This window comes from Aythya ferina (genome assembly GCF_964211825.1).
Source record: "Aythya ferina genome assembly, chromosome: 3".
NCBI lineage: Eukaryota > Metazoa > Chordata > Aves > Anseriformes > Anatidae > Aythya > Aythya ferina.
Genome location: NC_140298.1, coordinates 117,268,599 through 117,285,170, shown reverse-complemented (window position 1 = coordinate 117,285,170; position 16,572 = coordinate 117,268,599). Strand labels below are relative to the sequence as shown.

The 16,572-nt window shown below is 46.4% G+C and overlaps 1 protein-coding gene across 2 annotated transcripts in view; it reads right to left on the bottom strand.

The window, feature by feature from the left end:
- Window positions 1-646: 646 nt before the first annotated feature.
- Window positions 647-16,572, bottom strand: part of PINX1 (PIN2 (TERF1) interacting telomerase inhibitor 1) — a 59,550-nt gene continuing 43,624 nt past the window's right edge. For both annotated transcript variants that reach the window (XM_084514265.1, XM_084514266.1), the window contains exon 7: window positions 647-2,039. In XM_084514265.1, the coding sequence (XP_084370391.1) occupies window positions 1,431-2,039 (609 nt within the window). In that variant the 3' untranslated portion in view covers window positions 647-1,430. The remainder of the gene's footprint in view (window positions 2,040-16,572) is intronic.

The window sequence follows — 16,572 nt, the reverse complement described above, 5'->3', positions numbered from 1 at the left end:
CCATTTAGCCAGCAGAGCAGGCCATTGGGATGGTTTAGATTTACTCTGATGAAGCACAGGCAGGCCCCAAAGACAAATGAGCAGCTAATGAATTTAAATTCTGCTTGGCCACCCCGGGTGATGCCACGATAACTGGCTGGCTTTCAGGGCTGTGCTGTCAATTTGCTGTGGCCGAGGCAGTATCAGGACCAGACACAAGGACAGGGAATGCTTCTTGCCATTTCACCACTTCGCTTCCAAGCTCACCCATCTCCCCCGACAGCTTTTTGCTGAGTGAGATGAAGGTGCCAAAATCCAGCCTGAATGTTTAACCTCTCCTCCACGAGGGCTTGTGGCAGTGCTGAGTCCCAGCTTTACTTATTTCCAGGTTGACAAGGAGAAACAGCTGCTGATTTGGTTACAAATTGCAAGGCTTCTGTGTGGAAGTGGCAATATTAATGCAGAGGAGTAGCTATGCTCTTAAAATCTCTTTGGTCTCCCCATTTCACAGAAAGCCTTGCTTCTCCAGCTTTTTGAATGTGAGGTGCATCACCAAACATAGCACGAATGCTACCTGGGAATCAAAGATTAAGATATGGCTAAGAAAGGCACAGCTCCTGTACCTCTGTTGCAAAGTTAGTTACTTGACCATAGTTAACTGCTGGCCAGGGAACACAGGGAGTTACTTTATTTCATTCATTAGCACTGACAATCAGGGGTAATCTTTTAATTAAGGACTAAGCGTTTTGGGAAAAACAATGTCAATTTTATACGTAAATGGGAGATCAATGAAAAAATTACACACGACTTTGCAAAAAATCAATGCAAAGAAATACATACAGCTTTGCAACCCCCCTCCCGTTTCCAGAGGCAGAGCTATCATACGTGAAAACAACGGTGGCTTTAATAATAAAGGCAGCAATAGGATGACTTGTTTTGTTTTGTTTTGTTTTGATCTCCCCGGATTGAAAAAACACAGCCAGTGTGAACCAGCACATGGCAATTTACTGGTTTTCACAGTCCTAACCACAGTGGTTAAAACCAGCCCCGATTTTGCTTGCTGTTATCTGTTGTGAATGGAGTCACACCAGGGTGAACATGGGCTGAAGGTGGAGGCTCTGCTGTGTTAAAGCACAGCCCCTAAGGTGAACCTTGGGTCTGCCACAACGGGAGGGCAAAGCATAGCTGTTGTCTTCTTTTTAATCAAGTCTTGCTTGGTAGACGTGTAAGCCTTGGCCCTGGAGCTGGAGCTCCTGTTGGCCTGTCAGCACGTTCTCAGCCCCCTTGTAAGAGCTCTGTTTAAATACAATCTGTGGTTTCAGGTGGATGAGGAGCTCAAGTGTACTCAAGGCTGAATTGCCATCTGATGTTTGGCTGGGGTTTGTGTAGGCTTCTCATCCAACGTGATAAAGTTCAAACCGCCTCAAAGTCCCACCTTGACTCTTAAATGGTTAAATCGACTTGCAGTGCTTCTTCTTCTTTCTCTGCGTTCCTTCAGTACAGTCACCTGTCTCCTCTTTTTGCTTTTTGTGCTTCTTCTTATGGCGTTTCTTCTGCTTTGTCTCTGAGTCCTCCTCTGTGCAGAGATCCTCCCCATCAGATACCCCCATATACACTTCTCCATTGCCCATATTTTCATCATTACTAACACTTTCCTCTTCGTGCCGCTCTTTATGCTTCCTTTTCTTTTTCCCTGAGTGGCATTCATTTAAAGAAGCATCCAGTTCACTTCCATTCCAGCTACTTATCTTAGACTTTTTTGCTTTTGGTTTCTCACAGTGTTCTGTACTCTCTGCCTCATCACTCTTCTGCTTCTTCTTTTTCTTCTTAGCTTTGGTTTTCAGTTCTTCTGAAAGCTCCAAGGCTTCTTCTGTGCTTGGGGAGCAATCATCTGACTTTACTTCTGTTTCTTTACGGGATCCCTTCAATTTTGCCATGCGCTTGGCGAAATATTCCTGCACGGTGAGACCACTCTTCACTGTATTGGGACCGTCTGCAGGCTCAGACAGCCAGGGGTCTCTCTGCTTCTCCTCCTGAGACTCGGGATCGGTGGCATCCTCCTGCAGGGGAACAAGGAGAAGCAGGAGAGTCAGAAATAACGGGTTTAAACAAAGTTATTTTGCTGCATTTTAATGCTAAAAGTATTTTAAAACCATATACTGCTTTAAAAATTAAGGGTAGAAGTACAGACTTCTACAAAAAGAGACTCAAGTACAGTATCTTAGAGCAGGGACGGGTTATGATTCTCTGCTGGTTTGAATTTCTCTTTGTTTACCAACTCCTGTGCAACTCATGCAGATTATGTGTAATGCTATCGTACTCGGCGTGTTACACTCACTTCGCAAAGGCACATGTCTCTACAAGATACAAACCAACATGAAAAATAGCACGGTATGATCTATTAGCCTGTGGCAGAAAGGAAATCCCATGCCTGGAATACCTCTACAGCGAAGTGCAACAACTTGGGCTACGCGGAGCAATCCGGCATTGATGCATCCCTTCCACCTTATCTGATCTGTAGAAATGTTTGTTTCATAGCTGCTTTACTGTCATTGTGTCCTAGACGTTGTTATTTAAACATGTTCCATTTGATCACACGTTATCAGATGGCAAAAACAACATCACAGGTTAGATCTTACAAGGCGTCTGCATACACAAAATAAATAGCTGCTGAACTCCAGCTGCAGGTGAGTATCTATAAAAAGAGCCGAGTGTCTAGAAAGTAAATATACAACAGAAGGCAAACTACGCTCGTTGAGCTGGATGCTATGTATGGCATGAAGAGAATCGACTCTGAAAAAGCAACAAATGCAACGAGATGAAAAAAGAAATAATTTGCTAAATTATCTGTGACTTGCAAAATAAACATGCCCAAAGAACAGCTGAAATTCGGCTTGTTTACGTGGATATTGAAGCACTCAAAAATAACCCTTTGTGGTATATCCTTTGGCTTGGCAAAAGTCACAGACGACTTCTGGAAACATCCCAAATTTTCTGTTGATTTTTTTTTTTAAAGGCTGGTGGGAACTGCAGGTACCTCAGCACACCCCCTAGGTGGGAAAAGCTGAGCAGGTAGGCATCATGTAGAGTCCTTACCAACATCTGGCCCACGAGATGCTTCTGAAACAGGTTATCTGCAGCTACGATGGGCAAATGAGGTGAGTGCCAGCTACGAGGCTGCTCTTCCATTCATAAACACACACAGATAAGAGCACCCACTCTGCCCATGAATCTTGGACGTGAACTGAAGTGACTATAAAATGCAACCAAATCGGAGCAGTAATATTTTACACCCACACCCAGTGGCGTGAACTGATAACAGGGTGAAGGCCGGCAGCAACGTGGGAGATAGAAACCCGCTTATCTCAACACGGTGGAGATAAGTGCTGCGGCTCTCTTTAGGGCATCATTAAAGTTGATGGCTGAAGTGGGTTTTATTAGGGTTTGTAGGTAAGGTTTGGCAGGGCTGACTCCTACAGCAGTAACCTTCACTCACACGAGCAGGAATGCAAAGCTTCGTGTCGTTAGCGATGCAGCACGAGGGGCGATTTCCTCATCCATCGGGCTTTCAAGAGAGCTAGCCCAGTGGAACGAGAGCAACGCTACACTTGAGATGCCAGTGATGTTTGTGGGGGCACTTAGCAAAATTAGGTGCTTTTCTTGAAGGAATACCTTTGTGGCCTGCCTCGAGTAAGTTTAGGAAGAGAAATTACGTGATTTCTGTCGGACCCTACCCGTAGGGAAGTCTGCTGTCTCCCTGGGGCCAGGGTCAGGGACGTTGCCAGGAAGCTTCCTAACCTGGTACGCCCCTCTGACTATTACCCCCTTTTGATAGTCCAGGCGGGCAGTGATAACATCGAAGAGAGAAGCCTCAAGGCTATCAAAAGGGACTTTAGGGGGCTGGGTTGGTTAGTCGATGGAGCGGGAGTGCAGGTGGTGTTTTCGTCCATCCCTATGGTGGCAGGGAGGAGTTCAGAGAGGACACGGAAAGCCCACCTGTTAAACACGTGGCTCCGGGGCTGGTGCCAACGCAGAAATCTTGGGTTTTTTGATCATGGGGCACTTTACTCAGCACCTGGCCTGATGGCCGCAGACGGGTCCCTATCTTTTAGGGGAAAAAGGATCCTGGGCCAGGAACTGGCAGGGCTCATTGAGAGGGCTTTAAACTAGGTAGGAAGGGGGATGGGGCTGAGGCTAGGATTGTTGGGGCTGTGCCAGGGGGAACAATGGCAAGGCCGGAGGATAAGGCAATGGCCCAGCTGAAGTGCATCTACACCAATGCACGCAGCATGGGTAACAAACAGGAGGAGCTGGAAGCCATCGTGCGGCAGGCAGGCTACGACTTGGTTGCCATCACGGAGACGTGGTGGGACCAGTCTCATGACTGGAGTGCTGCAATGCCTGGCTATAAGCTCTATAGAAGGGACAGGCAGCATAGAAGGGGTGGTGGTGTGGCTCTCTATATTAGAGAGTCTTTCGAGGCTGTAGAACTCGAGGTTGGGAATGACAAGGTCGAGTCCCTTTGGGTTAGGATCGGCAGGGACAACAAGGCTAGTGTCCTGGTCGGGGTCTGCTATAGACCGCCGAACCAGGATGAGGAGACGGATGAGGAATTCTACAGGCAGCTGACAGAGGTTGCAAAATCATCAGCTCTTGTACTCGTGGGGGACTTCAACTTCCCTGACATATCCTGGAAGCACAACACAGCCCTGAGAAAGCAGTCTAGGAGGTTTCTGGAGAGCGTGGAAGATAGCTTCCTGACGCAGCTGGTTAGTGAGCCTACCAGGGGAGGTGCCCCGCTAGACCTTCTCTTCGCGAACAGAGAAGGACTGGTGGAGGACGTGATCGTCGGGAGCTGTCTAGGGCAGAGTGACCACGCAATGGTGGAGTTCACTATTCTTGGCGAGGCCAGGAAGGGGACCAGTAAAACCGCTGTATTGGACTTTCGGAGGGCTGACTTTGAGCTGCTCAGGACATTGGTTGGTGGAGTCCCTTGGGAGGCGGTTCTGAAGGGCAGAGGGGTCCAGGAAGGCTGGGCGCTCTTCAAGAGGGAAGTCTTAATGGCGCAGGAACGGTCTGTTCCCACGTGCCCAAAGACGAGCTGGCGGGGAAGAAGACCGGCCTGGCTCAACAGAGAATTGTGGCTTGATCTTAGGAGGAAAAAGAGGGTTTATAAGCTTTGGAAAAGTGGGCAGGCCACTAAGGAGGACTTTAAAGAAGTAGCGAGGCTGTGCAGGGACAAAATTAGGAAGGCCAAAGCTCATCTGGAGCTCAATCTGGCTACTGCCGTTAAAGATAACAAAAAACGTTTCTATAAATACATCAACACAAAAAGGAGGACTAAGGAGAATCTCCATCCTTTACTGGATGCGGGGGGAAACTTAGTTACAAGAGATGAGGAAAAGGCGGAGGTGCTCAATGCCTTCTTTGCCTCAGTCTTTAGCGGCAATACCGGATGTTCTCTGGATACCCAGTACCCTGAGCTGGTGGAAGGGGATGGGGAGCAGGATGTGGCCCTCATTATCCATGAAGAACTGGTTGGTGACCTACTACGGCACTTAGATGTGCACAAGTCGATGGGGCCAGATGGGATCCACCCAAGGGTACTGAGGGAACTGGCAGAGGAGCTGGCCAAGCCGCTGTCCATCATTTATCAACAGTCCTGGCTATCGGGGGAGGTCCCAATCGACTGGCGGCTAGCAAACGTGACGCCCATCTACAAGAAGGGCCGGAGGGCAGACCCAGGAAACTACAGGCCTGTCAGTTTGACCTCAGTGCCAGGAAAGCTCATGGAGCAGATCCTCCTGAGAGTCATCATGCAGCACTTGAAGGGGAAGCAGGCGATCAGGCCCAGTCAGCATGGCTTTATGAAAGGCAGGTCATGCCTGACGAACCTGATCTCCTTCTATGACAGAGTGACGCGCTGGGTGGATGAGGGAAAGGCTGTGGATGTGGTCTACCTTGACTTCAGCAAGGCTTTTGACACCGTCTCCCACAGCATTCTCCTCAAGAAACTGGCTGCTCTTGGCTTGGACTGGCGCACGCTTCGTTGGGTTAGAAACTGGCTGGATAGCCGGGCCCAAAGAGTCGTGGTGAATGGAGCCAAGTCCAGTTGGAGGCCAGTCACTAGTGGCGTCCCCCAGGGCTCGGTGCTGGGGCCGGTCCTCTTTAATATCTTCATCGATGATCTGGACGAGGGCATCGAGTGCACCCTCAGTAAGTTCGCAGATGACACCAAGTTAGGTGCGTGTGTCGATCTGCTTGAGGGTAGGAAAGCTCTGCAGGAGGATCTGGATAGGCTGGACCGATGGGCTGAGGTCAACTGCATGAAGTTTAACAAGGCCAAGTGCCGGGTCCTGCACCTGGGGCGCAATAACCCCAAGCAGAGCTACAGGCTGGGAGAGGAATGGTTGGAAAGCTGCCAGGCAGAGAAGGACCTGGGAGTGATGGTGGACAGTCGGCTGAATATGAGCCAGCAGTGTGCTCAGGTGGCCAAGAAGGCCAAAGGCATCCTGGCTTGTATTAGGAACAGCGTGACCAGCAGGGCTAGGGAGGTGATCGTCCCCCTGTACTCAGCTCTGGTGAGGCCGCACCTCGAGTACTGTGTTCAGTTTTGGGCCCCTCGCTACAAGAAGGACATCGAGGTGCTTGAGCGGGTGCAGAGAAGGGCGACGAAGCTGGTGAGGGGCCTGGAGAACAAGTCCTACGAGGAGCGGCTGAGGGAGCTGGGATTGTTCAGCCTGGAGAAGAGGAGGCTCAGGGGTGACCTTATTGCTCTTTACAGATACCTTAAAGGAGGCTGTAGAGAGGTGGGGGTTGGCCTGTTCTCCCACGTGCCTGGTGACAGGACGAGGGGGAATGGGCTTAAGTTGAGCCAGGGGAGTTTTAGGTTAGATGTTAGGAAGAACTTCTTTACAGAAAGGGTTGTGAGGCATTGGAACAGGCTGCCCAGGGAAGTGGTGGAGTCACCATCCCTGGAAGTCTTCAAAAGACGCTTAGATGTACAGCTTAGGGATATGGTTTAGTGGAGGGCTGTTAGCGTTAGGTTGGAGGTTGGACTCGATGACCTTGAGGTCTCTTCCAACCTAGAAAATTCTGTGATTCTGTGATTCTGTGAAGAAGTGCTCAAAGAGATGGTTAACATGGGGAAAAGGCACATGTACCTACACACGGCTACAGATCCAACGTACACTCAAGAGGGGAGCTGCAGGAGAAGTTTGACAAGACTCAACCCCCGGAATAAATGGACCAGGCTCTCTTTGCAGGCGTTTTCTTATTACAGTGATACACATCCCAACTGGAGCAAGCGGCACTGGTGCTGATCAGAAAATAGATGCCCTGCTAAAGCAACGTTAAGCAGGTCACTTGCTCTTCCTCTTGCCAGCAGGAGGATTTTGACACCTTGGATTGCAAAATGACAAACAGTCTCCCAGGTTTTCTGCCGCAGATGCCAGCCAGAACGGTTTCCCTCCCCACCCCAATATGTAAAACACACTCGCGACCAGAACACCAATTATCCTCTGGCCAACCAGGAAAGGATTTTCTCATTCCCTTGGTGACTTTGAGTCCTGACAACTTAATTACTGTAATTGAAGGCAAATATTACTTGAACTCTACACATTTCTTTTTATAAAATACATTAGGCATTAAAAAAAAAAATGTTCCTTTGGTTAAGCTGAGGAGTTCAGAAGGTATGCACGATCCCAGAAAATAAGAACCTTGCTCAGAAACTCCTTTATTGATAAGAATTTTAATAACCACGGGCCACTGAACACAGAACTAACAGGGCATGGAGACAAGCAAGGAGGTGCCAACTCCAGAAAACCTCTCGGTTTAGGAGAAGCTTATGTAAAGCCATAAATCACCTGCAAGGGCTGTTACATGCCAGCAGCGTTCCCCCTCCCGTGATGTACCTGTCCCAGTAGCCATGGGAACACCGCTGAACTCTAAACATTTTTTTTTTTCCCTCTAACCTCTCGACAGGAGAGTTGCAGTTTATGCAGTTCCAAAAATAAGACGCGCGTACCTAAGTGAGCACCGTGTTTCCGCAACCTCCAAAAAGCACTGAATTATACAGGATGAAAGGTGAAGAACCGTTCCTGCTTCGTTCCTGATGACCAGGTAAAAGGCAAAGAGCAATCCTGCTCTAACTGGTGGGACATCAGACGATTGGGCTTTGGAGGAGATGTCTTCGTCCACATCATGAGCTCCAAACGAAATCAGGCCGAGAAGATGAAGTTAAAAGAAGAGGTGGGAATACAAGTCTGTAGGACAGTCCCAAGCAGGAGAAAAGCACTGCTTAAAGCAGAGTTAAGCGTGGAGTGATTAAAAGGAAACAATAGGAAAATTCAAGGAGAGGCTGGGAAGTGCACAGGAAAAGATGAGGGTCAATTATAGCCAGAAGTCCCCAGTAAACATCATCTGTTTATGCAATCGGTTGAATGTATGGAAAAATAAAGCACTAAGTACTCACAGGGTGGTTTTTTTTTTGTTGTTTTTCCTGCGCGCTTTCTTCACTTTTACACACAGTGCTGATTTAATCATTAAGTCAGCACACTAAATGTATAGAGTGAAATCCTGGTTCCCTTAATTCCTGCAGGATCGGGATTGCATCTCTACGGCACTGTACTCTCAGAGCATCTTTCCCACATAGTTACATAATAAAGGAAAAAAATACGGGGTTATGGCCTATTATATACCAAAAAAGATTCACATTCAAACATGAAGAAGGTTTGGCAATGGTAGAAGTCAAAGTAGAATGGTATCTAGACACCTCATGAAATAAATGAGTTTGAAACCCAAACTGGAGATTTAAGACCTTAGGTTGAGGAATTAGATCCCAAAACCAACGAATGCATCCCCACGTTACTCTAGGAGGAAAAGCAAGATGCAACTGATGGGCAAAAATAAAGGGTGCTATACATAAGCAACAGAAGTAGGTTGTAGTGTAGATTAATTCAATAAAATTTCCTCCTCTTCACTGCAGGTGTTTCTTTCCTAGCACTTCAAGCTTAAAATAGAGGAATCAAATAAAAAAAATCTACTATACAGTCTAATACCTGCCACGTATGAACTACAATTACTTAAGCCGAGTAATTTCACGTGCCTTTGCTTCCTCGTTTGCAAATGAGGGTGTACCCAAGTCATTCTGTTAGCACAAATTGACAAAATGACACGAAAGGAGAAGTACGGAAGAACGGAGAGCAGAGGGAGAATAAAGCTAAACTGCAATTTTAGTAGATCCTCATGTAAGTTGCAGGAAATGGGCGAGATGAAGTAAGTACAGGCTAAACCTCTAGCCTGAGCTGCAAGGCAATTGCATTACCATCCATGGCATAAAATGCAAGCCCACCTTTGCGGAGTCGGAGTGAATCGTAGCGATGAGTTACTTTCTCGTTAAGGAACTGTAATAACACAATTAACATAATCCAGCCCTATTCCTGCTGCTCCACACCCTCACTGCAGAGCAGCACCGGTAGGAGCCCCGTGCAGGATACAAAACTTGACAGGAAGAGCTGAGGGCATCCCAATACCTTTCCAACGCAAGTCTGGAGAGCAGCAGAGCAGATTATTACCGAGGAATCACTCTGGAGTGCTGCAGACGTTAAGGGTGACAGAGGCTCGCTGTAAGGAGTTGACAACATTAAGCATAAGCACGAACGTTTGGATTGGGATCACAGGGGCAAGAGAGTGAACAAAGACTTGTAGCATGAGTTTAAGCAGGATTAAACTAGATACATGCATAAATAAGGCCACGTACCATCAGTTCTGAAGTCAATTCTGGCATAAGAATGGGCTCTACCATTTTCAGTTCATCTGATTGAGCTCGGTACGCTGCAGAAAGCATCTTATGAAGAGCTAATGACAACATATTTCTAATATAGAAAGGGCTGCTGCAAAGAGAAAACGGAGATTTTTCCCCATGCCTGTGATGAAGAGGATGAGAGGCAGCAGATGTAAATTGACAATTTAAAACTCTGCCAGGAGGACAAATCTATCAGTGCCTACACGAAGCCTCAACCACTGGGAGTCTCAACCACTGAAACAAACCTCTGACAAGTATTAGGAAAGAATTAGGTGGAGTTAATCCTTGCTTGGAAAGGAAAATGGGGTATCTGTACTCAAGAAGCATCTTACAGCCCTCTAATGTGTTTGTGTTTGTTTTTTTTCTAAAAAAAAACGGAAAACAAAAGAGATGCAATTTGACTTCCTGGTAATAAAAGATGGTTTTAGTGAAAGAGATGAAAAAAAAAAAAAAAAAAAAAAAAAGGAATATTAAATTCAGAAAGAAGAAATGTGAAAAATTCAGGTGCCCTGCAATTCCCTTCTTTTGCTGACTGTGGTATTGCAGTCACCAGGACACCTCCCACGGCCACACTGAGTTTTAATTGCACTACTTTTTATCCTGAGTGCCGAGAGAGCAAGGAATCCACCTTTAGGAAATGAAATGGAAATCCCCACTACCTAACACCGAGCCAGGCTGTAGACCACGACAGAGATTTGTCAAAGGACGAGAGCCAATTACTACCCAGAAAAATGTTCCCGTTCAACCCTATTACAATAAATTTGGTGTTAGAATAGGCTGAAAAACCCAACTGCAAGATCGCAGCTGATTTAATTACTGTACTACACAAACCATCAGCTCTGCCTCCTACCCAGGAAGGACAAGGAGCGAGGCTGGGAAGTAACCAACGGAAAAGGGACAAGGAAAAAAACTATAAAAAAATTGGTTTTCCTTGGGGAATTACGAGGAACTGTGTTTGCTACACCTGCCTCCATCTGCAGCTACAAAGGAAAGAGCGGGCGGACTGCTTCGCCGCAACTAAAAAAGGCAAAGGATTTTATTGTAGTAAATCTCTGCTCCGAATGATTCGGGGTTATTCATAGCATCCTTGATTGGAAGTGACCTCTGGAGGTCCTTATCCAGCCTCCGGCGTGGAGCAGGACTACGGCCAGCACGAGATCAGGTCAGCTGGGTCTGTTCTGGCTGAGTCATGGAAACCTGCAAGGACAGAGGCTCGGCATCCTAGCGAGGATGTATTACTACCATCTAACAGCAATAACTTTCTGCCCTACAAATCCACAGGTACTTCCTTTTCAGGTACATTTGCATCGTATCTGCTGACTCCATTTTTTATTTTGGGTTTAAATTCAGCAAAAACGGCATCCAACTTCTCCCGGGCTGCCTTGTAATTCTCCTTTACGTTTTTGCCAAAAGCTCATCCCGTCTCTCAGCAAGTGGCCGATTTTAGCGTTCCCATTTATTTTTATAATTCACACATTACTGCTGCTGAAGTAGAAAGCTGCTATCTCGCTCGCTGAATGCAGTCTCCAGGCATCCAAAACACCGTCTGCTTGTCATACAACAGTCCTACTGCCATACAAACGTGTTGGATCCTAGCCTGTTCCCATCAATGAACCAGGAGCCGAGCAATAAGCTCCAACACTCGGCCGGGTTTTGCCTTCAGCCTGAAGACAACAGCGTAACAGGAAGCAACAGGGTTGCAAAAAGTGCAAGGGATTAGATTTTGGCCAAGGATTTGATTGCAACGATAGCCATGGGGATTCATTGCAGCTGTCATGATCAGGTCCCAGTTGGTCGTACGGCACCAGCACTCACAACGCGGGCAGTCACACCACCTGTATTTCCAATGTCAGCTTGGGAACCCCGATACCGTGTTGCACAGAGGACAGAAACTTCCTCCTACTGTTCTCTCACTTTTCAGGAAAAAAAAAAAAGCATGTTTTAGCAAACAAACATGGTGAGTAAAATCCCGTAACAGGCTACGGGAGAATGAAAGAGAACACACCAGAGGTGTGGAAGACTGAAGGCTTGCAGGGAAAGAGTTAAAAGAAAAAAAAATCACACTGCAAAGAAGAAAAATCCTTTTTATATCTTGAAAGAGAGACACTTATATATCCTTGTGACATCTCATTTCGCTCTAGCTACACTGCTGAGGCCAGCAAAACCTCTCTTCCTTTCCATTTCCTTGCAAATTACATCTGTGTGCTAGACTGAATGTAAACAGAACTAAAGGAAGAGATTTCCCTTAGGATCTCTCTATTGGCACGGTACAAAGATACAAACAGAGTGACTTCATCTTCCCAGAAGCATCTAAATCAATTCTAACCGTTCTGTTCTCACCTTGAATAACAGAGGAAGTATGGTCCGGCAAAGCGAGTACAGGACTGGGAAGGTCACGTTTCCCAAGTTCTCTTCCCAGCTACAAAACAGAGCTGGTGGGAAACCCTGGAGAAGTTATTCTCCCCAGCTATGGCACAGGCTACCAAAAAAAAAAAGGCAAAACATGCCTTATCAGCTCTCCGAAACTTGCAGCAGAGCTACAAGTTTCGTTAAGTGTTTGTAAAGTACTTTGAGATCCTTGAGAGAGGCATCCCAGATGTGCAAGGCACTCCACGAGTGCTGGAAGTGCTTTCCCACTCACCTGACGGTGTTCTGCAGCTGTGACACTTAACAGGGAATAAACACATCACAGCTTTTGTCTCTCCTGCAGTATAACCATGTATAAACAAATCACTACGAGACACGCTCAGAAATACCCAAAGATTTCTTCACGTGGTCATTTCACTACTGTCACGTCATTCCCTAGGCAGTCTTCACTAGACTTTTGTAATATGTGGCACAGGCAGCTGCTGATAATCCTTTCTAATCAGGTCTCCAAGGCCAGACCCTTCTTGAATATCGACTTCAGGATTCCTTCCTACTCCACACGGATACAGAAGGATGTGAATAGACCAGAGGAGAAGTAACAAGCGGGCTCGGCAGGCCACATTGTGAATACAAACAAAGGTATTAGCAAGGAGTATGGAGATCTACAATGCAGAGATAAGGCACGGAAAGGAAGGACACCATAAAAACCATTTGAGATACCCACAGAGAGAAAGCAGTCCTGGTAGAGAACAAGCAAAATCAGCATCACGGTTTGGCTTCTGGCAAAGGACATTCTGCATTCTGAAATCTGAAGAGAATACCGACCTATGTAAAACCTCACTTTAACTCTTTTTTAATAATAAATGTGGAAAGTAATGTTTGTGTGTAAACAGTCTTTCTACAAGCATTCAAAACAGACACAATTTAAATGGCTGAACCTGCAATCCTTCCACCCTCCCACTCCAAAATGCTTCTCAAAAGGAACACGCGCTCTTAAAACCCTTCCGCTGCTTTGCTTTGAAGGGGTGATACGCTGGACAGCTGATCCGCGGATCAAAATCCAGCTTGCTCCGTGCAAGGGCACAGATATTTCCTGTTTTTCAGCACAAGCAGTGGCAGAGGAGCTGCTGAGAAATCCCTCCTTGGGTCACTTTTAGTCACTTATTTGTTGAGCGTGCCTTCGTCAGGAGCGGGTTCCTTTCCTTGAAGCAGGTGTGAAGAAGTATTTGCAGCACAGGAAAATGAATCAGAACACGACAATTTAGAGCAGCACAGACCATAAATACCAGCAACGAAGACAAACAGCAAGATTAAGAGAGCTCAAATCTGAAATACAGCCCCACGGATGCGCACGCGCCTTTTTCTTCTCTCCCATCTATAAGGGTTTGAAGGAAAGAGTTTGTGTGAGGAATGGGTTTTGTTTTTCCAGTGAATATCACTCATGCTGTGTTGCTACAGTTCATATGGATCTTGTTCTTGCTTTCAAGGATTCATAAGGTACAGCTCTGCATTCCACCTCCTCTATAAAGAAGCTACATTCAATCTCCCTGCAGTCTTCTTTCATAATTTTTGGCATTTTTTCTTCACTGCTGCCTTTAGTTTTGGTGCTTCCTCGTGGATTGATTCCAATCAGCACCCATCCTTCACCCCATTCACCCACAGTGTCCTTCCTAAATTTGCTTGATTCTCAGACACAGACAGAAGTGTTTGACTAACCGTGCTGCCCGTGTCCCACCTTACCCCCTTCCTACCTGCTAGGTGTAACATCCTGCCCTTGTTCTGTCCATCATTTCACTGGAGGCTCTCCGGGGAAGCAATTAGCCCACATGTGAGCGCTATATAACATAATTAACAAATAATAGCTCCCGAGAAATGTAGGCCAAAAAAGCAAAGTTATCAGAGCAGCATTTCTGCAGAGACTTGTATTGTGCTGCACTCGCCTGCAACGTTAGCTTCCAAGTTCCTGGAGGCACGCATTATACCCCAAGCAGCAGAAAAGCAAAGGTGAACAGAGTGTTTGAAAGAAGACACACGGTGTTCTGAGTTCATTTGGATTTACAGGCTTTGCTATTTTTACCCAATTTGTTAACTCTGCCATTATTAAGTATTTAAAGAGAAGACCACCACCAGTAAGTTTCAGAACTGGAAGTGAAAAGCTTGGAATTGGGATCTAAATTGACTTTGGCAACGGGAGTATCAAAGGAAGGAAGGACGGAATGACTGTACCCATGAGCAAGACGCAACACAAACCTCATGCGTGACATCATTTAGGGTGGAAAAAAAGCTCGAGGAGGCAAGGACAGAACCTTTGCTCTTGGGTGTTCATTCGCACACTCCACAGCAGATAGTAGGGAACGGCAGCAACCGAGGGGAAGCCCTCTGACCTCTCAAAGAAGCAAAATATTTCCTAGTCCTGAGGCTTCCTACTACAGGACAGGTATTTCAGCCTTTTGCACAGTTGCCAGAAAGTGGAAAGAGCCCTGGGCATCCCTTCAAGGCTGTCTCTCTCCCCTTGGTACTGAAAAGTAAGTCTGCTATTAGGTGTCAAAGCAACCAAACAAGGGTTTCTTAAATACCTGAAGTAGACTTCTCCCTTCATGGGGACTCAGGGAAATAAGGAAGTAAAAAAAGAAGGATGGACAATGGGAAAAAGAGGAGGAAGAATCAGTTTGGAGTGGTTATTAGGAAGAAGAAAGATGAGAGTTGAGATGTATGGAGGAGGAACAGCCTTCAGGAAAGAGGAGGAAAAAATACATTAATATCTCCACACATCTCACCCTTGACCATATATCAGCAATGACCATACTCCAAAATGCTCATTTTAGTTCCAGCAGTAGCTGATCTTTCTTGAAATACCTAATTAAGACGGTCCCTACTGAGTGCAGGGCAGCAAATAGCCAGATTATTTCAGCCACAAAGCAGGTGGAAAACTTGTCATGAAGCAGTTGACGTTCCTTTATGGGTAATCCACGGGGACTGCAAGTGCCAGCATGACCTGCCCAGCCTCAGTCTGAGCAAGACGGAGCACGTATGCTGTGACCTGCAACAAAGACGATGGCTTTTCGTGGTCAGTTTGTGAAATCTGCAGTTTTGGGCAGAACTTTGGCTCCATCAACCCACAGAACAACTCACGTTTTAACCTACGTAAGCAAGCTGTTTAAGGAGAGAACAGCTTAGATCAGCATGTACAGTACCTATGTTACCAAAGCCTACTGCAATGCCAAAGAAAATCCTCACTATCCAAGCGAAGATGACAAGTACTGGGCTTCAAAACTGACAGACAGCCTCATGATGCTGAGATAATCTGCACCTTCATGGTCATGGTCTTAGCTTTTCTGCTGCAGGAGCTCACAGAGCTCTGATCTTCCAAGCACTGGAGGTGTAAATATTTAGTTGTTTTTTTGTTTCACATCTGTATCTATCCAGATTGCTCTTGGGTTTACATCACCTTCCTCCTCTGGGAGTAGAAAGCCTCACTGTCCACCTTCCAAACCCTCATCAGACTTCATTTCCTTTGGTTTGCTTTCCGTGGCTGACCTTCGTGCTTCAGCTCTGCTTTTCCTGCCTGCCTTCAGCTTCTGCACCTTGCGAGTCACAGCCTTCATTTCATTTCACTCCCTTCTTTGCCGTTTCCCTTCATCCTCGCCTTCTGTTTCCTTTCGGTGATCCTTACTTCTAAAGCTCACGCGGGTCAAAATGATAAAGACACACATCTTTCATTACGCTAAGTATTAGCTTCATCGTGCTGCATAAAGATTTAGTGGTAATGTTAAAAATGACAAAGAGAAAATCCCTGCGTCTGTAATTCCAAATAGATTTCCTCGGATTTTCTTATTAACACTTTATGTAATGCCCTAGGGGAAGCGAAGTGCTCTGCGGTTGCCCAGTGAACCACACAAAACACAGAACCTGTGCCTCAAGGGACTTGCAGGTTAAAGCTATGAGTGGGTACAAAACAATACAAATAATTATCGGGTAGGCGATCCCGCAGGGAGCGTGTGTGTTCCAAGCTGGAACGTCTCCTGGCACGGGAGCTCCGAAAAAGGAACGGGAATGGGATGCTTATCACAGCTTAATAGCAAACTGCTCCAGGAATAAGCAGCAAAATGAAGAGAAGATTCAGGAGGAAACATCAAATTAAAGGAGAAATCGGTTTGTTTCCAGTGTCTCACTCGTTCCCAATATTCTGCTGTTTAGGGGTAAGAGAAGATGCAAAGGCAAAAGGCACAAGCCCCAGCTGCTGCCTCCAGTCCCTCAGTCACGTCCTAAGAAGCTGGTAAGAGGGAAGTGGCATTGGTTGGGGTCTCAAATCCTTAATGGAAGACTTGAACTAACTCACCTGGATGTCCTAAGAAAGCCCAGAAATTATTGCTTGCTTGATGTTGAGTACGGAAAGGGTGCAGAAAAAGGAGGAGAAAAGA